The sequence below is a fragment of the Mobula hypostoma genome, chromosome 7 (assembly GCF_963921235.1).
Source record: "Mobula hypostoma chromosome 7, sMobHyp1.1, whole genome shotgun sequence".
NCBI lineage: Eukaryota > Metazoa > Chordata > Chondrichthyes > Myliobatiformes > Myliobatidae > Mobula > Mobula hypostoma.
Window position 1 is genome coordinate 40,089,116 of NC_086103.1, and position 27,731 is coordinate 40,116,846.

Genomic DNA, 27,731 nt, shown 5'->3' on the forward strand with positions numbered 1-27,731 from the left:
TTGAAAACAAGTAGATATTCCTCGGGGGAGCACTTTGATTTGGGTCGCTTTAAATTTACTTGCACCCTTTAACTTACCCACGCCGTCAATTTTGCCCGGATTTTGCTTTGTCTTTGGCACTGGCCAAATTTGGAAGCGCCTTGCAAAATATTACTAATGACTTATCGAACATGTGACGTTCATGTCCCCGGTCCACTTTAAAAACCGTGAACCCAGCGGAAGACACATCTTTGCACTACGACTTTGCAATTGTCTCTAATTATTTCCTGTAACTACCAATAGCATTTTGCTTTTACCAATACTTGATTTAATGAAGTCCTCACTTTTAACACAGTCTTAATGTACTGCGTAGATGGAACGTGGTTACGATCAACGGGTGAAAGTGAAAGATTGCCTCATATTGTCAACACTGTTTCATTTCAGATTTATTGAAGTTTACCTGTATTTATAAACAGCACCATTCGTGTTATTTTTATTTGGAACTAACACCAGCGGGCCCCAAAACGTTATGCATTGTTTGATTTTGATTGTTATGTTAGAAAATATTGCAAATATAGAAATATGGAAACAAGCAGTCATGCGCAGTGACAATACTAAACTTGAATCTTGTATTGCCAAACGTTCAATGCAATCATGATACCGTTTTCCAGAAGGAAGCATTCAGCTACAGCATGTAATCAACAGCGATTTGGTACAAAGTATTTAACAATCAGAAATAAATCAAATTACGAATTTATTTTTTAAAAATTGGCTTCCGAATCCGTTTCCTTACCAATGTCTGCATGCCAGTATCAATCAACGCTTATAAAACAAATTAAAATAGTCGTGCTGTAAACCTCTCCTTTCAAGAGCCAGTCGAAATGAGGCACAAATAATACATAAACAGCGGGTTCTGATTCGTGTTAAGGTACAGTTACATCCAGCAAATATTGCCACCAAGTTTTACAACAATAATCTCAATCGAAAGGATCAAACTATGATGCTGTTATAAATCCATAATTTATAGGGTACTTGGGAAAGCCACACGGCCTTGTCAGGCTAAAGGAAGTTTCGGCTCGTATTGGAAGCCTGGTTGTTTTGTCCTTCAGACAATCTGTCATTGTGAGCAATTCGAAGAATTTCACTAAAATGCCAGGCGTTATTTTTGAAACATTTTCCCCCTTGAAACTAAGGTAGACACCGATCTGAGCAGTTTGGTTCTGAACGATTCAGTTCCAACTTTCATTGCAGCCAGTTTAACGCTTTGAAAAATATTCTCCACCCCACCCCCCTTCGCTGTAATCAAGATTTAACACATCTCTGTGTCAATCTAACTTTATAGGGAGTCGGGATTTGAGTAAGAAGCCTGTGTTAGCGATTTGAAATTGAAAACGCGGTGGTGTTGCTGCTCGCTGAATTGAAAACGAAGCGAGGAGGAAACTCGGATAACTTTTGTAAAGCTGTACGCAAATAATTAAAATGTAAAGTAAATGGAAAAGAAAATAAAGAATTTAAAACTCAGCTTGATGCCACACTTTTTTTGGAGGAGTGGGGAGAGATAGAGTGCACGGTAAAGTTGTTCACTCACCCGGTGTGCACGTTGAGGTAACGCTCCTTCGCCCGCTTCTTCTGAAGGCCGACGCCTCTCGGACACTATTTTAACAGAAACATTTTGAACTGGCGCCGACAGCCAGTAATCCTTTACAGCTGGTTTGTAAACTCTTTCCCGACTAACCCGCTGTCCCCTACCCCACCCCCAGCCTTTCCCCACAGCCGCTACTTCACCACAACCTTAAACTTAATTTCCTAAACGTTTCCCTCTATACTGCAAACTGAAATCCAATCTCGGAAAAACAATCAGGTGTCTTTCTCTGGGGAGCTTGGGATTTATGTCACACATCTCGCCTCTCCTCTCCCCCCCATCCGAGCCCCACCCCCACACTTTTCATTTGGTTTGGCCATTTTAAAGCTTTAACCTCTTAACAATGAGCCCGATGTCCCTTCTCCTCCTAGCCATGTTAATTGTTACTGGGTTCTGTGGCAGCCTGTAACTAGTCCAAGCAACAACCTTAACAAACCTTGGGATGCTTTTCCAGACTGGTTATGAGTCAAGAACTGTGCACCTACGAACCTTTGTCCAGACCTGGATGTTAAAAAAAAACACGTCTAATATACATACGACTCCACGGCAACTTTATAAATAACGCATCACAATATATTATACTTAAAGCTCAAGGTTTTCAGCACACACTTGCTGCAAATTTCCTTTCATAAATAATTACAAATGCAATTTTGTAAATAATAATATTCAGGCCAGTTTTGTCCGTGATTAGGGAATGGAGCAGATTCGCCAGTACTTTTTTTTGTATTGAATAGTGGTAATAAGATGGATTAGAAAACAGCAAGCAACCCAACAAACCGCGTTTTAATAATAACGGCAATAAGAAGAACGTGATTATATTAGTCTGCATGGCCCCAAACTAATGAACCGAATTCAATAGGGAAAATGGTGGTAGGCGGGGGCTGGGAGGAGGATGGTGGGTACCGAGGGGTAGGGTGTAGGGAGTGGTTGGTGTGAACTGTTTAAATGTAGACTTTACACACGGTAAAATTTGACATGGATATATGAGGTGGAACATATCATTTCTCTGCACCAGCACTACTCATAAACCATATTTTCTTTTGGTCAGATATCGCCGTTAAAACTAGATTGTACACGGCCTCTCTTTATTACTTACAAGGTCAAAGCACAATCTGCGCTTTACATATTGTAGTCGGAACTTCACTTAATAATTCAGCACCATTTTCAACCATAAAACCCCAAGGAACTTGGGTACATTTCATCCAGCTCACTACAATTCTAATTTACATGCTAATAAACTAAGTTGTTGTAATTCCCATTATTTTTCTCAGGCTATTTTTTGATTTGGGCTGGGGGAGGGAGGAGTTTTGACTGTTGTTAAAGGACTAGTGGACTTTTCAAAGCATTGCATATTTTTGAGATTGGACTCGCTATTACTCAGTCACGGCTATATCTTTACACATTTGCAAATTAATATCACTTTCCAAGGCGTGAGGTGAAATAAATATTTCAAAGCTTTCTGCTGGTAAAATGCGGTAGAAAGTTACAACTGTCTGTGAAATACATAAATGGAATTTAATCATACTAGAGCAAACTGTTCACCACAGTTAGAGTAGAAACAGCGTGATACTGTGATGCCATCAAAGGCGGCCGTACTGAACCAGAGCCAAGTGGAGTGCAGCCACGATTATGATTAACTGCACCTTCAACATTGTTTCTAAGGGATGGGGGTGAAGAGAAATCAATTAATCCAGATAATTTCCTGTTGTATATTTTCAGATTTTATTATGGCAATCTACACTGTACAACCCTGCTTCCGACATGCCGGATGGAAGATAAATCGGTCGCTGTTTCTGATATTGACCAAAAGTGGAGAATTAGCAAAGATAGTTCAGTTTTAAAAACTTATGTAGATAATATTTATACTCTCCGTTTGGGTTCTGTTGTTTAAAAATCTATTCAGATGAAGCAAATCTATGCAAAGCACAGTCATTTTTATGGCATGCTTAAAATGGAGCTACTTTCTTTTGGGGTGAAATAATCCCAGACTAGAGGTAGGTGTACTTTGCTGTGGAGTTAGGAATGGACGTAATTTAAAACATTCCTTCATCTGCATTACAGCAATAAACATGCAAATTTTTGTTTAAACATTTTTAGAAATTATATTTATCAACGTATTGCAACATGTAACAATAATAGAATCAATTTCTATATATACACAAATCCACTTTCAAATGTTCAATATTAATAGTAAACTCAAGCTTAAAAAATCTTTCACGGATACCGGATTGCAGTACCCAATTGATTTAAAAACTCCTCAATATCTTGCAATTAAATATTTTTCTTTCGCTGGGAATTGAACAGAATGATGATTGAAATCCAAGAGAGCGGCAACTGGCAACCGGCGCGCGCCATCAAGAGATTGAAATAACATTTTACTGAAGCCTTTTGTTTCATCTGCCGTGAGTCTACATCAAATATCCAGTTATTTTGCGTGTTACACGGGCCTATCAACTGCATATTGGCATGCATTAAGACTTGACCCTGGATTTTGCAAGCTGCTGTATCCGAAGCCGCTGTGCTGTTTCGGTTTCAGTCTGAGACTAGCAAGGCCTGGGTTACAAGTGTCCCGGTAAACGTAAGGAGGAGTCGGTGGCGCGTAAGGGCAGGCAGCCGAGGACATGGCCGAATTGAGAGAGGAACTGTTGAGATTATTAATGTTACTAAGGCTGGAGCCGGGCATCCCTGGTACAGCCGAATGCACCATTGTAGATTGCATTGTCATGGAGGAGATCGTGCTTGGAGCAGAGAACATAGACTGAGAAGACAATGGGTTCATGGAACTGAGAAAGGGGAAGCTTTTGGAGGACAACGGGCCCGGAGCCAAGCTCTTCGCCGCCCAGTTGTTATAGCTATAACTGGTGTACATATCGTCGTAGGGCTGCATCAGGCCGTTGAACTGTGGCATAAATCCATTTTTGCACAAATCCACCTGCTGGTTCCGTTCCCTTTTTCTCCACTTTGCTCTGCGGTTCTTGAACCAAACCTGTAATGGAAGACAGTGGTAAGATTAAAAACAAATAGTACGAGTATGTTTGCATTCATACATGCTTCACGCAGACAAGAAGCGGGAAACTGCTTCTTCTATTTAAACAATCTAAATGGCAAAAACAACGAGCTGGCTCGTTAAGAAAAAAAATTGAACATCATACTGCTCCCCTTTGACGTTCAATGCTTCAGGATTCAGAACAGACCGTCACACATACTACATATGCACATAAAATAATTATCCATGAGAAATTAATCAATCTCAAAATTCAGGTGTAAGTTGGTCGAATAATTGCAGTTTAATTTTACGCAGTTCAACTGTCCATGCGACGAAAAAAATCGAAGCCATCAGCTCGTGTCACTTTTCCGTCTATCCCGAAGGCTTTCTTTTAAAAGATATTTTATTTTTATCAGTTTATAGTGAGTATTCAATGTGAGAAGATTCAAAATGATCAATTCAGAATTTCACCGAAGTGTGGGCGCGCTGGGAATGACGGGGGTGGGGAGAGTGAGGGAAAGAAGTAACGCGGCAATGAATTCGGCCGTTTCAGGAACAAACCAATGTCCTGTTCTGAAATCTGCCCGGAATATACCGCAAAAGTACCGTGATTTCTCTGAAAAAGATATTGAAAATGTTTATCATTAATAACTCCCTTCCAGCAACAATTGTTTAAATCCATCGGCAAGTTGATTGGACGCGTTTTATTTCCGGGAAGAAATGGCAAAGTTGGTCGAGAATCAATATTCTCCAAAGAAAAAATCATGAATTTTATTAATGATTGCTTGCTAGGAGGAAACGTAGTTCTTAGGATCACCCACCCGATATTCAATTATGGTCATAGTTTCTCAGTATGCATGAAAGGTGGGCAAGGCAGTCATTGTCATGAATATCTATTGATCAGTACTAGTGTTTCCCATGGTTCTTCTAATAAGTTGTATAAATAAAGAAAATGGTTCAATTGCGCAATTAGGAACGATTTTTAAAACTACGGCAATTATACTATTCTTGTAAAATTGTTTAGTACTATCGTTTCTCATCGTTCTGGAAAGTTGCTTTTATGCAAAAGAATTCAATTACTGCATAATCAGGCATGGCATTTTAAAACTACGGCAGTTATACAGTTCTTGTAAAATTAATATAATTCGACATTCAGATTCACTAGTAAATATTTGTTTTAGGGAATTCTATAAAGTTTCGTAATTGCAAGGTTGGCAAAATTTACAAAGCACTAGGGTCTAATTTCACAGTCTGTAAAATGCCAGACAATGAAGGTTATTGTCAGTCTTGCACGTGAAAACACCGTGAAATGCAAAAGGTACTCATTACTCGCTTGCAACACACGGGGTTGTTTCCCTGGCAATCGCTGTAACCGCCGTGAGCTCGGTAGGAATACACACACATTCTCTGACAGCCAGTTCTTCCATCTGTACAGCTGACATGGCAATCTTCTGCGACATATTACAACTTGTCTGGTTACCAGTCAACAGAGTTCCAGCGGCAAACACACGGGTTATTTAAAAGGCGAGGTGCAGGGTGTAATTATTCTATGTGGATTATAATGTTGGTGCTCATCGATCTTCATTCCCAAGAGGTCTGAATACTCAGTTAGTCTTCCTTATATCTTAGTGACATCAATTTCATCAAGCACGAATTTCGCCAGTTCTAAAGTTCGTAGTTTCACACATCATGACCGTTTAACTACACTATAAATGCGGGATGACAAGTAAACGTGTGAGATGTTTACAGTGAAGTATAGCATCAGTCATGGAAGTGAATCTGTAGTACATGCAGTTTATTCGGTAGTTTTAAAAATAGACATAAATAGGACTGATGAAGAAATTAAGAGTACTCACTCTGACCCTGGCCTCGGTAAGGTTCGTCCAGACGGCGATTTCCTCCCTCATTGACATGTCGGGATAGCGGTTCCGTTGGAAGGTCGCTTCCAGCTCCTGCAGTTGCTGACTGGTGAAATGCGTTCTTTGACGCCGCTGCCTTTTCTTCTTCGATGGGTCATCGGTACTACAATCTTCCGATTTGTTTTGCATCAATTTATCTTTATCTGTTAAACACGATCAGAGTATGTAACTTTTTCACAGCACACCAAACCAACCGGCAACATGTCTTTACTTATAATAAGGACAAAATCGTTCAATATTGCATTTTTAAGAACAATTTATTATGGTAAACAAATCGCACCAGGAGTAGAAGAATGACACATGCGCCAGGTGGGTAATAGCAATGAGTGAACAGTATTGTTTTTCATTGACTAAATGCCAATATTATTAATATTGATTTTAAGCTTGCGACAGGGCGTGCATTATGGTCGAGGGGAAAATATGCCACGTAAAGTTAACGCTAGTTTATAAATAGTTAACATCAATTTGTATGCTGAGTGCTTATAGCACAAAACCGTGTCAATTTGTCACAATTGCTACTGGCCAATACCTAGATCAAGAATCCATTCATAAACAGGCCGGAAAGGCAGTCTCGAGGAAATCTGCAGATGCTGGAAATTCAAGCAACACACACACACACACACACACACACACACACACACACACACACACACACACACACACACAAAATGCTGGTGGAACGCAGCAGGACAGGCAGCATCTATAGGAAGAGGTAGAGCCGACGTTTCGGGCCGAGACCCTTCGTCAGGACTAACTGCAAGAAAAGATAGTAAGAGATTTGAATCTCTTTCTATAGACGCTGCCCGGCCGGAAAGGTAGTCTGATGGGAATCACGTAAACGTTTTTTATTCCCTCAGTCTACCAACAACTTGAGTTAAATATTAACATTTAAGAGAACAATTTGGGGTTTAATAATGACAGCCTTTATCCTTCGATGATGCCCTTATCTTGCTTCATTATGCAATGAAGAATACGAGGCAGGGGAAAGCAGCGTCAGTTCAATGTGAGTTTTACTTTTACATTTACTCGTGCACTAGTTATCAACAGACATTATTCGGAAAAGTTGATACCAGAAATAGCTCATAGGTTAGTTCCTCCCTTCGGAGCACTTATTGTATCAGCAGAAGCAACTCGATTCATCCATTACCTGCAGCCTCGGTGTCAGAGGAGTCGCTCGCCGTGTTTTCCAGTCGTTCTCTGCTTTCCGCCGCCCTCAGCAACGAGAAACTGGAAGCAGCCATGTCACAATTCGCTTGTGGTCTTCCGCTTTCAGCGAGACGCTCCACATTCATCGCACCTTTAAAAATAGTTCACCGTTCTTTAAGCTTGATTCAATTCATTGATCATTTAAATCCGCCAGGATAAGGCCCGAAAGTTCAGTTCTAAGAAATATATATGGTTCCTTCACTGAAACATGATGCTCTTTCTAACAGTCAGGCTGGGTGTTCCAGCCTAACATTTCAAGCTTGCTGGATAGTTGGAGAGGCAGCAGCTGGATTTGTAAACTGCCGAGAGCAGCAATGACTCGCCTGGATAAAGTGGCGGAGCTGTTATAGAACTCCTCCCACTGCCAGAAGATTCCTCCTTGCTTTTGCCGATGAGTCACCACCCACAAAACATCAGACCAGCACTGAGCTAATCCGGGGAAACAAAATTTTAGGCTTCGCCAAAGCACAAGATTCAACTCAACAGGACCCGTTAAGTAAATCCGATTGTAAAGCAGTGATTAATAATTCGATTTTCAAACTCACTAGGACGTTGGGTTGCCATTAATTGCAACTCAATTTTAGAAACGATGTGATATATACTCAAGAGCATGACATCTTTTATCTCTGTATTTCTGCAATTATATTCTCTGCTCAAAATTATTGTACCGTGAATTATAATACAATAATCACACTAGAAATCCAATTAGGAATAATCCTGGATTTGGGCAGTCAATGATCACCTAATCTGTTTGCAAAACCAAAATCAACATAGACCTGATAGGAATTGGGTGGGGATTATTTTAAGCATTTAGTAGACTTCATCGCTCACCGTCATTATGCAGCATCTTCTATGCTGCCCTTCTGAAACAATTCATCAAGATCGCTGAAATGTAATAATTCACTCTGCTTTTCTTTCAGTAACCGATTTCTGGTTTAATATAACGAAACAACTATGTACAGTTCAATAGAATTATTCAATCTTGCAATCTTTGTATTGTTAAATTCGATTGATTTCTCCTTTATGACCGCTAATGAACTCAGACATCTAGGACAAATCTCAGTGCGCGGCCACAGAGTAAATCAAGGAGTATTTGCAGGGTGAGACTGGACAAGGACGGGACACACAGTAGCATCTGCCGCGAAAGGGAGTTGGCGGTGTGGACTAAGTTCTAGTTAGCGAGACAGAGGAATTAGCCAAAAAGTAATTGTGCTCTGCAGCTGAATATACTTATGACTTCATACGTGTGAAAATATGATTTATATTCCCACAGACTGCGGGACCTCATGTGTGATATAGGCACATTGAAAAGCCAGGCAAGACATACTGTATTTATTATCAATTCCCCCCCTGTACCTGTAAAAGAAATATATTCATAAGTACATCCATTGTAGGCTTTTATTTTACTTAGAAATAGCTAAATTATTGCCTCTTGTGTGACAAAAAGTGGTTTAGCTACAGTGCACTGTACCGGATCAACGCGATTTAAATAGGCAGCTATACGGGTACAATTTATTCCAGTGAGAAAGGATGGTTTCTCACTGCTTAAAAGTATTTTGGGTAGTTCAAGTTAATTCCTTTGCGAGAGAACCCAGTGAACAGGGATTTAGGAGAAGTCAAGCAAAGTATGGGAAACTAATTGGAATCCTGAAATTAATATCTGATATCTGAACGTATCTTATAAATGGTTCAAATGGCACTTGGAACCGCACGAACAAAGCAGGAGAACGGTCCGTCAAGTAATTTGAACTTCGTATTACATTGCAATCAAAAACATTGCGTTTTTCTATATCTATTGAGTGAGGTGAGCCATTTGTAGCCTTGGGACTATTTAAGTTTCGTGTTTTGTTTTGCAACAGCGCTGAAATCTATGTTTGTTTCCATTCCGTTCACAAATTCTATCGCTGCAGTGCTATGTAAAAGGGAACCTGTCAGAACAATTCATGGTTGCCATAAATAATATCTGACTGACCAACTAATCACTAATCCCAGTGCAAATAACTTACTGGGCATTTCCAACACAATTTTAAATTGAATATTTAATTTTCATGTGCTCAGCGTTTCTAAAGATTTTTCTGAATTGACAGTTTGATTGAGTGGGTAGACACTTTATTTCACTTAGCTACCTGGCTGTACATGATCAATATCACTGCCAATGCTTGGAATACCAATTTCTGAGTAACTCAGGAACAAACTAATGAGGATCTGTCATGGTGTTGGATTTTTGGAATCATAGTTTGGATTCAGTGAGTGTTTCTTCGAAGAGCTGGCCAATTCAAGTTTCATAAATATAACCCCATCAGAAGTACATTTAATTCTGGAGTTTTGATTATTAATACCACTGTATTAAGTTTAGTTTTGCAAGACTTTATATTACCATGGTTCTTTTCTGAATAATTACAGTTAGGATGTCATTAAGTTGAATCCAAGAGCATGAATCACTGAGCAACTTTCGTAACTGGCTTCTAAAATTACACAATATTGAGAATCAGAATCAGAATCAGGTTTAATATTACTGGCATTTGCTGTGAAATTTGATTATTTACAGCAGCAATACATAATAATAAAAAAACTATAAATTACAACTATATGTATATATGCAGAGCAAAAAGAGAGCAAAACAAAATAACAAAAACAATGATGAGGCAGGGTAGATGCCCATTCAGAACTCTGCAGCATTACTGTATTTTTAAGGATTATATTATACAAATGGAACAGATTTGTGGCAGAATTAGTAACACTAATAAGTCAGATTCAATTGCTGGACAATTGGTTCAGAGAATATTTTGTGATTTAATCTGGGTGCACACTAGACTTCCAATGCCTTTATGAAAGTTCAGTAGAAGAACGATGAAACTTCTAAAGTTGTTCATAGGCTGTGATGTACTTTCATAAGTACATCACAGTGTACATAACAATATTTCTGTCGATATATTAATGCTGAATACAAATTTAAAATTTGAACAAATATGTATTTGAGAACAAATGCTTCTCAGGTATGCTTGTATCATGTTTCAACTGTGGCATTCTCAACTCTGTGTTAAACCTCACTCTAGAATTCAAATAAGTAATTCAAAATGGGCAATGGTTTGCTAGAGATAATACCTTTGAGATGAGATGTTGAACCAAAGATTTTATGTCTTCCCATTTGAGTACAAAATGTCCCAAACTTCTTTTTAAAAATATTAGGGAATTTCTCATGATTTCTAGAGCAAATTTTATCTCTTCACAAATAACTTCTGATTAAACTTGGCCAACAATTTACTTTTTTTTGTACTCCATCATTTATAAAATAATTCGAAGAGTCTGCAGACAATGAAAGTTGATACACACAAGTTCTTTGTTTCTGAGCAGTTATATTTTAATGTAGGTTGAGTAAAGAAGGTGGCTGTCAGATAATTATAAATGTTGCTTCTTGTATCATAACATGAACCATCCTGAATATCCATCACCCAAGTATTTGCTGACTTCCAGCGACGTCTAATTAAACATGTCCTTGTTTTTATACTCCATCCTCATAGTTAAGAATCACTCCATGGGCTTGCCTCTCATTAACACCTATTCTGAACTATCTGCATTCTTCAAATTCTGCCATCTTGATTTATCTTGAATGTCGTTGCTGTAACACAAGCTGCTGTGTTTTTCCACGGTCAAATACACAAACACTGATTTTTTAAAAAAATCATCCTTTCAGCATTGCCTGATCTCTTTGAACAATTCAACTGCACTAAAACTCTCAATGTGTTTTGGTCTTAAATTCTATTTGATACCATATCTGTGAAGTACTATCACTTGAGGTTCTATTTACAGGTAAAGTGCAAGTCGATTTTTGCAGCTGGAAATAATTTTATTATTAACTACAGAAAAAATTAGCTTTGGGGAAGTTCAGAATCAAATAGAAAGTTTCATGAGGAAATGGAAATGTGCCCTGCAAAGGATGAGATCTGCATAAGAAATTGGAATTCTATCAGCCTTCTGCTGGGATCAACAATGAAAATGTTCTGTGTGCAATCCTCAAATGAATTTTTATTGGCAGTCGAAATATAACTCAAGAAGAAGGTTATACAAGAGTGCTGTAAATTGCACAAGCAAATCTAACAAATATCAAAACACATAGGGAAAATTAGTCTAGCTGGATGGATCATCTTGTACCCTTATCTGGCATGGCACAGAATGAGAATTAATTGATTGACAGTGAAGACACAAATGTAAAATGGAATCAGAATGGTCAGGGCTTTCAGATTAAATAATGATTTTCAAAAGTTAATTCTGAACAACACTTGAACCTATAGTAGTGATTGCATGACAGTCAACAAATTGTAGTCACGGCATATAGTGACTCTATTACTTCAAAACCTAAATTGGACATTGTTATTTTTAAAATCACACCAATTATAATATTAATGAGGCATTAAATTTGACGTGAAATTAATTGAGTTTATACAGAGTCCAGCATTTACTTTATGTCATGGATAAGAGTTATTGAGCTTAATAAAATACACTATAATGTAAATGATTTAGAAATTTATCACTAAATATTCAAATTGGTTTTCATTTGCATATCAGTTGGAGCTGTAATTTTTCAAGTAAATCATACCAGTTGCAAAATCTTTCACAAATCTATAACAATTCTTTCTTCAATAAATTGGCATGAAGGACATGACAAACATCAGTTAATGTATTAGTTAATGGATTTTTGCAAATGTTACAACACTTGACCCATAGGGATTACATAAATTGTACTTAAGACAAATTGATTTAAGAAAGGGCTATTAACATAACACCATGAATAACTGATAGAGTTCTTTAGAAAAGAAAATAGACAGAAGGGTAGGATTTTGATACTGTAATCAATCACTTTTAAAGTTACATTCACTAACCATGATATACATTTAACAGTCCACTTGTACAATTTAACGAAATTACTATACCATAATTTTCTCCCTTCTATAATCTTTTTTGATACAATACAAGCAGATATTCATAACCATTTTAAGTTCATTTATCCAATGTACATAAATAACAAAAAAGTTGATAGTAGAGAAAAGTGAATGTATTTTATCTTTTGCAAATTTATATTCTGTAGCATGAAATATTTAAGGGTTTGCATAGAAATATCATCACTCATAACCTCAATACTGCCAGATGATATTTTATTCTATCAGTATCCCATGGAAATCATATGAATAAAACTGATACACAGACGGTATTTAACAAAATGAAAACTATGGCAAATTAAGCAGAGACAAGATTAAAACTGTTTAGAAAGAACTTAATTCATCAATGAGAAAGATAATAAAGCACCAGAACTGACGGCTTCATGTTTACAATGGTATGAGAGTTTAAAATGATCATACTATTATGAATATGAAAGGCTCTTCATACATTTTTTGTATTTACATACAATAAGGACAATTATTTAAAACAAGTTATAGCATTAACAATGTGTAACATCTTGTTCAATCCGAATTTAATCATCACACCATCAATGGCTACACGTCCAGCTCCCAAAACTCTAAACTCAGAAGTACTTTACTTATTTTTCTTTCCTCCTTGAAGATTCCTCTTGAACCCATATTTTTGACCAAGGTTTTGTTGAACTATAGTAATTTTGCTTGATGTGGTTCCTTGTCAAATTCTATTTATAGTCTTGCAAATAACCATAATCCCTGAACCTCCTTTAATCATCTTTTCCCATACTATTCTGAGCTGCAATATTATTTTTCCCATGTATATTGTCCTTATGGATTTCCTTACAGTTATAACAAAATTATACATAATCTTGTGCCATTAGATATCACAAGGATATGAATTGTGCTGTTTAAATTTCATTAGATCAAATTCTTTGCAGCATTAAAAGACAATGAGCCATTCTTTATGTACAACAGCCTATAAATGACCAAGAAATTCTTTCACCACTCTGGAGAGAAACTTAGATTTGGGAAGTAAATCAATATTGTTCAAAAACTTATAATGAATCCAATTTTGATAATGTCTCCTTAACTTAGCTTTGTTCCTTCTCCTTAATAAGTATAATTACATTATTCTTCATAAAGTGCAGTATTTAATACTTCATATAATGAAGAAAATGAAAAATAACGTGCTGTATGATTATTAATAATCCAACTGCTGCATTTATCTTTAAATGCCTGAGAGTTTAGTTTTTCAGGAAACAGGACGTATTGAACACTTGGCTATTAAAAGGATCGTTACATTCAGTATATCATCAAGGAAGTGAAACATATTTGAAATGGGTTTACTCCCTTCCCACAAATTTTCCACTTCGTATCTACATGGTATCAGCTTATGCTAAGGTCCAGCCTCAAAGCCAAAAACGTTGTTCCAGTATCTCAGCAAAAGTGAGCTTAAACAGTAATAAAGATTTACCTAATGATTTAATTAACGCTCGGTCAGAGATCAATAAATAATGCTTATAAAACTATACTGTTTAGTGTATAGGCGAAGCTATTTGTCTGCATAGCTGATTGACTCTAAACTGATTTCTTCCCGTAGTTTGCTATGATTTGCCACAGACACTGATGCAACTTTCCCTTCAAAGATACAATGATTTTGTCCCAGCTCCTCGGTAGCAAAACATTCCTCGTTCAAACTGCGTAAAGGAGTTACATTTACAGTTCTGAGTAACTGCCTGAGATTCCTCACAATGATCTACTCAGGTTTATAAATGTGATTTCTGAATACAGCCTTCTCCATTGTTACCTATATATTGGGAACAAACACGTAAATTAAAAGAAAATGATTGATACATACCACCGAGTCATAAACCAAACTTACTCTTAACTTACACTAGAAGGCAGGACATTGGGTACGCCGGCTTCCCCGTTCCAGGACACCAAGATCATGAAACAACATCATCCTAGCTGAGATCATCAGAATCTTGGATCTTCTTGTCTCCGTGTCCTACCATGTATGTTTCATTACTGTTATTTATGTATGCTCTAGGGAGTCTGATTGGACATGTAAAGTTGTTTCAAAGTAATTAAAATTTTTGCAGAAGTATTTCAGCTAATGAAAGTTATAAACAAGCACAGTGAATCGTTATGTTGAGCTAAATAGAGTTGAAAAATAATGGTTGCTTTCTCGTTATTGCACTTTTTTAAATCAATTTCGGGTTCTGACTTTTAGATATATTTTGGTATGTCATAAAACAGCTTCAGACCCAGATGGTTTTTAATCTATAGCTGTTGATTCCAGGTGCCTGCCTGTGGTCACGTGACTGTGCTCCGAAACCTTACTGTGCACGTCCCACTCTCCCACGCTGCAAGCAAACGGCAGGACTTTTAAAAAAATTAAATAAAATTTCTTGAAAACCGGGGCTTTAGGTTGGAGGTGAAGAACTGCAGTGGGTTGCTAAAAAGCATGAAAATTTAAACTCGTTACATAAAGCAATGTAGATCAAGAAAACACAATTGCATTATTAAAAATATATGGGGTTTGAATTTGGAAGGACAATCGCGTACGAAGTTTAGCATCTAAATCATACAAGTTTCAAGGCACAAGGTGACAGGTTTTCTCTATTGAAGTGGAAAGCTTGTTTGAAACATTTGTAGAAATATTAAATGCAAAACAGTGAACTCTACTAAAATTGCGTTTTAACCATATAACCATATAACCATATAACATTTACAGCACGGAAACGGGCCATCTCGGCCCTTCTAGTCCGTGCCGAAGTTACAAAATGTTCTGTAACCTCTTGGTATTTTTCTAATGTAAGTACTTCAATAATATCAAAGAAATTGCCTCTTAAAAGACATCAACAGTAGCGCTCGTTTTCTATGCTGGGCAATCTTAGCAATGAACTTCAAGGAAATAAACATATTTCTTTTTCTAGGTTTTTGTATTTAAAGTTTCTAAATGCTCGAAGTATTTATTTAGCTGTGAAAGTTGTACACAAATGGGGATTACGCTGGAATAAAGATACATGTGAATTTGAGGTAGCAATATTCTTGCATCACACTATAATTGGCCGTTCAGATCATATTAGAAAATATTAACAAAGCCTTAAGAGTCTGGGGGGCGGGGGGCGGTGGTGATCACTTAATTTGTCTACCTAGTTAGAAAATGTAGCTTCCTCGGGTATTTTTCTGTTGCATTGTCGTTTGCTCTGATTTACGTTGTGAAAGATGGATCTAATTATCTCGAATTCACTAATTCACTAACACGCCTTACAAAAATAAAGTTGATGCCTTTCTGACTGCTGACCGGTTGATAGTGAATGGCCAATTTCTAACCTACAGGGCGCGGCGGTAGTCTGCCGGAGAAAAGGGCCGAGAGATACTACCAAGGGCGAATTGTACGGATAATCTGGGTTGAAAAGGAGAATAGATATGAGTTTGCTTCTTTTTAATAAGACATCAAAGCTGTTTAATTAATAGTTAGCATGTTTGTTAGGCTATACCCAGAATAACACAATTGACGTTTTGCAATCCGATAGGTTTACGATGATATTTGACCCTTCGGCTTGGAAAAGTGGGGAGTCAAATTAGTCTAAATCCCTAAATTGGGTCTCAAACAGCGAAATAAGCAAATAAGTAAATTATGTCGTAATTTTCTTGTCAGAGTTGCGGAGAGATTGTTTTCCTGTTATTTTCAAATCTTGCGGCGATCGCGATAAACAGGGCTGTAAGCTCGCGGCTCCCATTTACTGCACTTTAATTACAACTGTTAGCTATCGTTACAAGGGTATCAGGCGGCGGGGAGCGAAGGCATTGCCACCTACCTGACCGTTGGGGAAATTTGATGCTCATTTTACTGAACGAAATCCCGATGAGGGGCTTCTTATTCCCCATTGAATCGTTATGTAACAATAGTTTCGGCTCAGTAAATTGACGCAGCATTACTATTACAATGAGGATTAAATCCAGCCATCAAGTGAAAGTTATGTTTTATGCGCGATATCTGCACGGGCGCGCGATAAGCATTCCTTCCATTTTTGCGCTGCTCTCGAGTCGGTTCACCTGGGACAGTGCAATATCGGAAAGCACGAAGCCAACCTTCGGAGATGCTTCAATCGCTGTCTTAGAATCAACATTTTTAAAGAACTTTACCAGTTATTTTTGTATAAGTTTTCAAGGGGCGTGCATTTGATAGACGGGAAGACTTTGGCAGTACTTCAGAGTAATTCCGCTCCACGCACCACCGTTTGGATGTTACTCGGTACCAACTGCAAATGACATCTTCACTAGCGACCTGGAGACTGGTCTCCACTTAACCCGTTGACACCTTTGTGTATTCAGCTGGTTAGTTTCTAAACTCTGAATTACCGCCCCCCAACCTCCACTCCCCCCCCCCCCGAGCCATTCTCTCTCTCTCCATCTTTAAACTGCTTCTTAAAACCTGCCGCTTTATCGAAAATTTTGGTTATTTCTCTGGAAAATCCTCTGCGGCCCCATTGAGATGTTGATTGACAGCCCTCCCGTCGTGCGCCTTGTCTTCAAGGTTTTAAAACTAATATATACAATACATATAACTTGCTGTTGTATAGTGCGTAAAAATTTCATTTACATTCATTTTGGAGTGTCACTTACACAGTTTGAACGTTTACATGATTGATTAGCTTGGAGTCATATCAATAAATCTATGAAACAGGGAAAGTGCAAGTGAAAAAGGAGACCTTGTATTATATTATCCCCTCACATTCCAGGGAAACTGTTATGATCCTCATAGGAAATTCATATACTATAGTTATTTGTAACAGATATTTTTACCCTCATAGTGGGGAATCTATTCAAATCCGAGGTATTTAGTAACTGCCTATGTTGCAACCATTTTGGCTACTTAATCTGTTTTCATGGTAAATAGTATGCAAGTTACATTTGCCTCAGATGTGTGACAGTTTCAGGTTTCATGGAGTTAAACCAATGCCCATTTCTTTCAGCTGATGGAATTAAAGGCAAGTGTAGAGTTTGAGCGCTCAGATATAGTGAATTGGGATAATGGACAGGTGCTCTTGTTAGTAGAACCTGATAGGTCTCCAGCAAGAATATTTTTGGGGAGCCTATGGTTCACTGAATTTCATTGTAGCATTTTAAGTTTTCCATTCACCCATAAATAGCTTTCATTATTAGTGAAAATGCAAGCATAACATGGCAAAAAATGGTCAAAATTGTGGCAAGTGGATCTCACTGTGGGCAAATGTGATCAAAGACACAGCAAACAACAGTGAAAAGTTAGTAAAAATGAATTTTCATAGAGATTTTGGGTTCTATTAAAATATCATGAAAAATATGTATAAAATCACAAAAGCTGATGGAATACTAGACTATTTATCTAAAGGACTAGAGTATAAAGTGATGTAACTACAGGTATAAAGCAATGGTTAGATCATACTAAGAGAACTGTGAACACATTAGAAAGGATAAAATGGAATTGAGCTGCAGAGTTTAGATTTATCAGAATGACCCTTGAAGTCCAAGATGTTAGTTACAAGAAGACACTACACAATTGAGGGACATATTCACTGGGAGTTGGACAGTAGAATTGATTGAAGTTTGCAGGCAATTAAAAGAAACTGGCAGAACAGACAGGAACTACTTCAGCTGATTTGTGTGTTGGGGATTGGGTATTATATTGTAAAATATATAATCAGAATCTTTTTAAAGTGGCCATTGTACTTGGAAACTTTTGTCTGCAAGGATGGCTGCATTGGATCTGGTGTAACTTTAATTCTGAGACTAAAGGATTCTTATTAATAATTGGTATTCAGGGATGCAGGTCAATGGCAGGTATAAGAAATTAAGTAGCATAACTTTATTTAATATCACCAAGACAACAGGTCCATTCTGTATCTCAATAAAGGATGATGAATTCATGAAGTGGCAATATGCTTTCTTTGAAAATTGACTTTGAAAACATATTTCCAGTTCCTGTTTACTTTTAGGGTCTAATTCTATCTTTCACTTTCTTGAGAGTACAAATGATCTCAGTGCTGTGAGAGTTGCACAATGATTTAAATATAACACCACTTGCTTTCTTTTGTCAGCAGAGATAAGAAAGTAGGATCTGATAATTAACTTTAAAAGTAATATCCTGGGGTAATAACATACTATGCATGACTCTCATCCACATATTCCATGCATGGAACACAGTGTACAGTCAGACCAGCCCTTAGTGAATGTTTTTCAATGAAACATGACCCAGTAGTTAGAAACTTTGCAATGGTTTCTTCTATCAGATTTGGAAAAAAGACACTGCCAAATGGTTCAGCATTTCTTAGACTCCAAGGTAATAGATACTGAAGAGATGTAGGGGAAGGATATTCAATTATTTTCAGTGAAATACACATGGGTTTTATAAAAACAAATACCCTTGACATCTTCTGCTTGTGGCACTGACAAAGTAGTATGCAGCCAGTTTCAAATGTGTTCCTTGCCAGTATTAGTCATTTTTCATTTCTTAGAATCATTATCTACAATAAATGATCTTACGTAATAAGTCATTATTCCTATAATTAGGAATAATTACTTAATTTTTTTTAGTTTTAGCAAGGTAAGATCCAAACTTTTTGAGATCTGTTAATGTAACTTTCGGTATCAATCTAGGGATTAAAATATTTTTTGTTTTCACATTTTTGCTCATGTGTTTATTCCTGCATATTATTAGAGTTTATCTTAAACTTTGCAACTGTACTTTGACAATGACCATTATCCTACTGAAGTCAGCTGATGACAGTTTAACATCCAAACTCGGAGAGAAAGGAAGTTGCCGTTCTTCCATGCATAATCTGTTTCTACTTGTCATCCTCATTCATGAGTAGATTTGTTCTTTCCACAGATTCTTTACATTCTACATTTGGAGTGTTTAATTGAAGATGAACATGTTGTACTGGATGTTGTGTACCCAGTGCTCATACTTGGTGACAGAACTATTGTTCTATTGTTCAGAGATATTATCAAAGCTCTCACTGTCCAGGTAAAAGCTTGTTCCTAAGTACTATATCTCAGAATAACTTGCTAAAAGACAGGCTGGTAAAAGAATCATGCAAATTAGCATATCATATATCTGGTGTGCATTTTTTCACATGTTTGGAAGTATTCCTCAAAACTGGTATGGCATGAGCAGAGGGGTAGGTGAAATATTTTGTCTCCACTTGCCCCAAAGTTAATATAGTTGAGTGTGTTGAAAACATATGTTGTGTATTTTTTTTCACATGTTCAGGCTGGGATGATGTTGGCTGCTTTCAAAGGGCCAAGATTATTTGCACAGCCTGATTTACGATGAACATGCTATCAACATTTATTCAATCCCTCTACCTTTGTGTAGGATGGCAGGAGCACCTCAGTAGAATTCTGATTTTTGATGTCGCTCTTGAAAAATATTTTTAGGGATGTTTAATTGATAAACAACTGGTTATTGGGTTCTTATACTATAAATTTATGTTAATATAAACTTAACACGAAATTGATAATGTATGGAATGAAGTCAGAGAGTGAGGGGGAGGGACAGAGAACAGGGAGGAAGGTCAGAGAGCGGGGGAGGGTCAGAGAGCGGGGGAGGGACAGAGAACAGGGGGAGGGTCAGAGAACTAGGGGGAGGGACAGAGAGCGGGGGGGGAGGGACAGAGAGTGGGGGCGGGGCAGACAGGGAGATAGAGTGTGAGAGAGTGGGTTGCTATGGGACCTGAAGAACATAATGTTATTGCTTCTTGGAACTAATCCAGCTTGTTAATTTTTAAAACTTGGGGAAGAGTCAATATAAATAACAACATGATTGCTTAAATAGACATTCTCAACATAGGACATTAACAACCTAAGAAAATAAGTCACTAAGTGTTCTTTATTAGAACTCAGTAACTTTACAGAAAACATAGTTCTAAACGAAAAGAAATGCCATGATTTCCATGTTTCCATATCATCATTTTAGGTCAAGATATGCAAGAACAGGTTAATTGAATGATTATTTCTCACAGACACACTTCTGGCTAAGAATATTTATATTAAAAAACAAATGGTACTGATCATTTTGGCACCCGAAAGCTATAATTGAGATTCTCCACTAAATCTGCAAGTTCATGTTGCTTCATTGTTTTGGTACAATGTTGGCATCTACAAAGACTAGGGTGATTGAAAAAATTGACCAACTTCAGTAAATTTGTAATGCCCTGCTTGTTCAGGTCCCAAGCCTTGACAATATTACAGGAAAGTTATTCTAAGACCCTAGATTTTTAACTGGGTTTGAGAGAATTTTTAGAGTGCATCCTATCCAGATGCACCATGGCTGGGTAAGACAACTGCTCTCCCCGAGATTACAGAGAGCTGTGGACTCAGCTCAGCCCATCACAAAAACCAGCCTTTGCTCAATGAATTCCATCTACACTTCGCACTGTCTCCGTAGAGCAGCCAGCATAATCAAAGATCCCACCCACCCCAGACATTCTGTCTTCCACTTCACATTGGCAGAAGATACAAAATCCTGAAAGCACATACTACCAGACTCATGGACAGCTTATATCCTGCAATTATCTAATTGCTGAACAGATCTCTTATATGTTAAGATGTATTCTTGACCTCACAGTCTACCTTGTCATGGCCTTGCACTTTGCCAGCTTGTACTGCACCTCCTCTGTAACTATGACCCTCGATTCTGTCGTAGCTTTTCCCTCGTTGTACTGACATGATGAAACAATCGACATGGATAGCATGCAAGTCAAAGTTTTTCACTGTACATCAATACATGTGTCAACAATATATCAATGTATGAAGAAAACTTGTTCTCCTGTCTAAGATTCCATGTTCCTTCAGATGAGTTGCAGCAGCATTATATTCATGAAAGAAAGCCACTGGTGAATTTTAAATAAAACCATAGAACGCTAAGAAATGGATAATAGGTTGACTGTAATTTGAATGCACAGGCAGTGCCCTTCAAGGCCCTGCCTCTGGACTGCCCACTCTGTTCACAGGCTGCCTAAGTCTTTCTGACACATTTCTAAAGGTCTTTAAATAAAAGAATTTAAACAGAATTTTAGTAATTCAAATGCAATAAATATGAATTAGAATTTAAACATTTTTAAACAAAGAATTAAAATGGCACACTAATTTTTAAAAGGTCAACTAAAATGAGACAAATAATGAGCTGACTTACCCTTACTTTTCCCCCAAGGGCATTGACCTCATTCACGCATCACCATTCACTGGCCAGTCCTCCCAGATTTAAAGCCAAATTCAAAGTGTATCCAAGTTCTCTCTTTTTGTGAGTCACTTTTCCACTACAGGGCTAACTCTGACACCAGTGAAGGAGAGGTCAGTCGGTTGCACCTGAATCTCACCTTTTAAGACACCTTGAGCTTCATATTATGCTATGTGGGTAGACACTGGAGACTGCTTGCGATGCGCATGGCTAATAGTCAGCAGCTGAGTTTAGAATTGATGACAGTAAGTTCAAATATCAGTTAGATCTGTCCAAGAGTTTAGGAAGAAATAGTCTTGCAGCATTGTCATCACAGTCGCTGATACAGGTAATAATGTGGTTAACTTGGAAATATGTAAAATATCTTAATTTCAGAGTTTTCAATTGTTGGAAGAGATAACTATTTTCTATTTTGGTAAAGAAAATGCTGTAAGGCCTAATATTAATTGAAATTTGGGGATGAAAGAAGATGGCAAGGTGTGGGATAACACAGGAGAAGTAAAGCAACACACAAATGTTTGGAGGAACTCAACAGGTCAGTCAGCATCTATGGGGAGGAATAAAGAGCTGGCATTTTGGGGAAGTTTAGAATGTATATAGTAACTAATAAAAGTTTATGAATATTTTTAATGTACAAATCATTGTTTCTAAAGTTTTACTGACGTTAACAATCATGTTGTCATTAATTCTGCTCATGTTGGTTAATCAATGGAAGTGCTGCAATATTTTTTGAAAAGACATCTGGATTAAACCACAATATTTATAATTGTACTCAAGTTGTGATTAAGCCATCTGCTTCCCCAAAATGCATAAATAAACATGTAGCAAGTGGATATGATGTGATTGAAGTGAGTGGTTTTGATTGAAGTGCATAGAGATATACAGAAGGTGACCAGGATCTCTACATAAAATCATGCAGATGGAGGTTAAATACAGTATATTGAGGAATTTAATTCTGTAATTGTAATGAAATAAGACAAAACTTTTCATGAAATCTAATGTGGTTGAAATGGTAGTGTTGAGGCACAACTCTAAAAAGGCAAGGCCTGTTTACTTTCCCATATTTTATGTTTTAAGGCATCCGTTAGTCTTGCGAGACCATGGATCTGTGCCTGGAAAGTCTTCACTCTCCAGGGCGCAGGCCTGGGGAAGGTTGTATGGAAGACTGGCAGTTGCCCATGTTGCAAGTCTCTCCTCTCCACGACACTGATATTGTCCAAGGGAAGGGCAAGAGCCGATACAGCTTGGCAACAGTGTCGTCGCAGAGCACTGTGTGGTTAAGTGCCTTGCTCAAGGACACAACATGCTACCTCGGCTGGGGCTCGAACTCACGACCTTCAGGTCGCTAGTCGAATGCCTTAACCACGTGTGGGTACGTGGCCAGTAAAAATAATAAGTACTTTATTGATCCCGAGTGGGAAGTTCTTTCATTACAGGGACAACATTTAAAAACACACTTAGCGGTGTGTAGACTTAACTAATAATAACGTACAAAATAATAATATACACAATAATGTACCAATGTGCAGTAATAATGTACGAAATAATAAAACAGAGACCTTTGTACAATGATGTGTGTTCTCCTGTCGCACAGAGATGAACTGTTATATCTGCTTATTGCATTCCGTAGGAAAGATTTTCTGTAACGATCCTTACGACAGCGGAGCTGAATGGGTCTGTTGGAAAGAGCGCTCTGCTGCTTATCCAGTAAGTCATGGAGAGGATGTGTCAGATTGTCCATAATGGATAACAGTTTGTTTAGTGACCTCCTCTCCACCACTAACTCAAAAGAGTCCCGGTTGTAGCCAAGGACAGATCCAGCCTTTTTGATGAGTTTATTTAGTCCTTTTGCATCACCAGCACTGATGCTGCCCCCGCCCCCGCCAACAACATAAAGCAGCAAAGAAGACTGCACTCGCTACAACAGACTGGTAAAAAAATCCCCAACATCCTGCTGCACAGATTTATGAGTCAATCTGAGCTTTTACCTGTAGTTTGATGCATTCTGTGATTAACTGAAAACATTCAATGCATTTTTGATAATTGGACTTTTTATTTTATAACTGACACAAATTTACAAGTCAACTTCACAGCATGATTTTTATTAGATTAGATTATAGAAAAGCTTCCAAGGATTAAATGTCAGTAATAATGAAAGCAGTCATTAACATTAGAAGATTAGCTTAAATACAGTGCACCAGAGAGAACAAAAACAAGCTTAAAAGTTGTTAGATACATTTGTTTAAAAGAACATACCAATGATATTTTCAAGGGAATGGGCTCATAAAAGTTACTAAATTCACATTAAGGCCAGTTAACAAGCCAGCACTGATTTTATAACTATGTCACCCCAAGGCTTCCGTTGGTCGGAGTCCACCATGAATGTTGCAATTGAGCTGCCAGGGCAGTACGATATGGCGAGCAAGCTGTTACCCGTGCAGCAGGGCTCCCCTTCTCCAGGCAGCTGATGAATCCAAAGGAACGGCAGAGACCGACACAGATTGTCACCAGAGTTGCCAGTCAGCATTGAACTCAATGTAGAATAGGGTTGCCTTAGGGACTGCAGCTTGGGGTTTACTCCCAAAGCCTTTCCCATGAGCGGGCATTGTCATAAGGTGGTGGAGGTTTGAGATGAGAGTTTTCCTTCTCCTAGCTGAGCTGCCAGCTAAGGCTGATGAACCCCATCTGCTTGAAGCAACTGGTTTTACGGCCCCTTCTCCTGTCAGTAGGAACAGTCCTGCAGGGTTAACTAGCTAAGCCATATATGAATGCCAGGAGCTGGACTTGAGTGTCAGAGCCTCTGTGAGATGCACACCGCTGGGAGCATTTACAATAGGCAGTGGGAACTTATCCCCACTACGCACCTACCCCACCCCTGCTATAGCAACCTTAAGGCACCACTATGTCACAACCTGGCCAATTATTTCTCTCATGCTTTTGGGTTCAGTTCATTCAATTTATTATGTTAATTATATTATCTGCATTATATTTACACAAAATATGTATGAAAAAAGTAACAATTTTGGATTGTAAGAAGTACAAACATTGCTATTTGATTCTTTGTAGATGCTAGACTTTTATGAGATAGTGGGAAGTAGTGTATTATGTGGAAGCACTAATATACTATGCCTTGGAAAGAAGCTGGGTAAATATCCAGCTCCTGATTAGTTGTCACTGTTTTAGCTGCATGTCTGTTGCAAGGTGTAGCATAGGGCTAGCCAAGCCGCAGGACGAGTCAGCACTGAGCTGAACTGTGGGCCTCCTGGCAGCCAAACGGAAAAGAAGCAATTCAAGTTTTATTTCAAATGACACTTGCAGGCATCAGTCACACGTGTCTCAGGAAGCCTTGAACCTCTGACTGAAAGTAGAGGTCTGAGACTTGCTGAGAAGGACCAATGCTCGCATAGCTGGCTGCCTGCTTCATCAGTGGACTCACTGACTCACTGATGTAATTCAGATACGATCGATGATTTTGTACCAGGAAGGGTTCTTGTAGAAACAGCTACCCATTCATCTAAATGGGGTGGTGACCCTACAGAGATAGCTAACGGAAGATAAGTGGCTTACTTATTTTATCTTATTTAAAATACATCAATATATTTAATTACTTATTATTCTAATGTATTTTGATTACATTCGCATATTGTTATTTTTAGATTTTTTGTTAAAAATGACATTTATTGTTTGAATTATTTAAATTTACTTTGCTTTTTTTTGCTGTCTCTGACTAACTGATGCATTTGAAAACAACGGCAAAACCCTGTTATAACCTTTGAGGACCTTCATTGGAAGAGAGTGAGGATGCAAGGTCTGAGGTTGACTAGCTGCTCGAGCCCGTTGATTTCACTGGGCACGCATATTCAACAAGTACGATTGTGGTTAAGGAGGGATTACAAGCAGAATGTCTGAGTAGCACAGTGGGCCTAGAATTTTATTTTTAAAGTGAGGCTTTCAGCATTACATTTTTTTTTGTATTGCTGTTTCAAAATAACTACCTTTTATGGCATTATTTCTCTATAATTTTGAAATCACACAGCATTGTTTACTATTCTCTTGCTCACAACTATTCCTGACTGGATGAAGACACATTCCATTGATGCTCTCTCCAGCACACACAGCTGAAAGTTCAAAGTATATTTATTAACAGAATGTGTATACAGGTATTACCATATTACCCTGAGGTTCATTTTCTTGCAGGCATTTACAGGAAATAAGAAATAGAATAGAATTTTATGGAAAAACTATGCCTAAACACAGACTGACAAACGACAATGTGCAAAAGGGAAACCATAGAAATAGAAACAACACTGAGAACATGAGTTGCAAAGAGTCCATGAAAATGAGTGATAAACATAGGAGGTTCTGCAAATCTGGAGTAACATACACAAAATGCTGGAGGAACTCAGCAGGCCAGGCAGGACTGATGAAGGTTCTCAGCTCAAAGTTTTGACTGTTTATTCCCTTGCATAGATGCACCGTGACCTGCTGAGTTCCTCCAGCATTTTGAGTGCATTACTCTGTAGGTTGCAGAACCGGTCTTGAGTCGTGGTGTATGAAGTTATCTATGCCCATTCAGGATCCTGGCGGTTGTAGGGTAATAACTGTTGCTGAACTGGGTGGTGTGACCCAAGGCTTCTGTACCTTCTGCCTGATGGTAATAGTGAGAAGAGGACATGGGCTGGATGGTGGGGGTCTTTGATGATGAAAGCTAATTTTGTGCAGCTATTGTGGAAGGTGTACATATGGAATATGAACCAATAACAGGTAGAGCAAGGAGAAATGCTAAAGTGAAACTACACTCAACTACCCATCTGGCCAGCTTAGGAATAACTTGAGGAGGCTTGCAGAATACCTACAGCAGGTCAATGCTGCTTCAGTACCTTATAGGAAGTTATTTAGCATTGTTACATCAGGCTTTAACTTCATATAAATAGGATTGCACTTGTCTGTGAGCATTGGAAAATCTTTATTTTAGAAAATGCTCTGCACGAACCAAGCAATAAGTCTGGATAAATTGAATGCCCAGCATAGCAAATGAATGCATTTTCAGGGGTCAGAATTTCTCTCTCTAAATATGTAGCCATTATATGAAAGAAGATAATGGCAGAGATCAGAGATTAATGTTAAAACTGGTCAGTAATAATGATACCACGTTCTTGAAATCCTAAGAATACTACAACAATTTCTGAAATCATAACTTTATATCAAATAATGTATATCCTTTGCTGCAATTATAAATGTACATGTTAATTTTAAAAAGTAAGGATTTTCATTTATAAGGCATACATGACAGTAAGTTAAGGTGTAGAGATATGGGGTATTCAGTGGGTATCTGCTGGCCTAGTACTCCAGAGATCAGAGTTTAAATCTCATCATGGCAGTTGTGAATGCGAATACAGTTAGTAAACTAGAATCTGCAAATATTAGTCATTCATGGAGAGGACCACAATACTACCATTGATGTAAAAACCTTTTGTTGCTTTAATACCTCCCTGGGAGGAAGTCTGCCATTTTTATCAGCGCTGTCCTGTATGTGACTCAATCCCACCAATGTGATAGGGCAAATTGAGAAATAGGTAGTGGACTCTGGCCTTGACAGTGATTGCAGGAACTTTAAAAGTGATTAAGTAAATTATAAACCATTATGTTAAACAAGTCTTTCTTAATCTGGAAGATTTTCAGATAACATGGCACAAGATTACTATTGTCTGGCAAGCTGAACAAAACATAGTATGCTAAATACAGTATGTGAAAATATGTTTTGATTGTATATCTGTACATTAGCAGGAAAGTATTGGTTAAGTTCATTGTTGCCTATTTTTCTGATGATGCCAGAGAGGGGGTGGAAGTGTTT

General features: G+C 37.9%; 1 protein-coding gene and 1 long non-coding RNA gene across 3 annotated transcripts in view; both read right to left on the reverse strand.

Moving 5' to 3' along the window:
- The window catches only part of LOC134349260 (uncharacterized), a 128,125-nt gene extending 126,436 nt beyond the window's left edge, over positions 1-1,689 (reverse strand). Inside the window, exon 1 of the long non-coding RNA XR_010018625.1 lies at positions 1,568-1,689. This is a non-coding gene — a long non-coding RNA (uncharacterized LOC134349260). The remainder of the gene's footprint in view (positions 1-1,567) is intronic.
- Positions 1,690-1,944: 255 nt separating this feature from the next.
- The window catches only part of pitx1 (paired-like homeodomain 1), a 47,053-nt gene continuing 21,266 nt past the window's right edge, over positions 1,945-27,731 (reverse strand). For both annotated transcript variants that reach the window (XM_063053297.1, XM_063053296.1), the window contains exons 3-5: positions 7,674-7,823; positions 6,464-6,669; positions 1,945-4,607 (exon numbers count right to left, since the gene is read on the reverse strand). In XM_063053297.1, the coding sequence (XP_062909367.1) occupies positions 4,059-4,607; positions 6,464-6,669; positions 7,674-7,823 (905 nt within the window). In that variant the 3' untranslated portion in view covers positions 1,945-4,058. The remainder of the gene's footprint in view (positions 4,608-6,463; positions 6,670-7,673; positions 7,824-27,731) is intronic.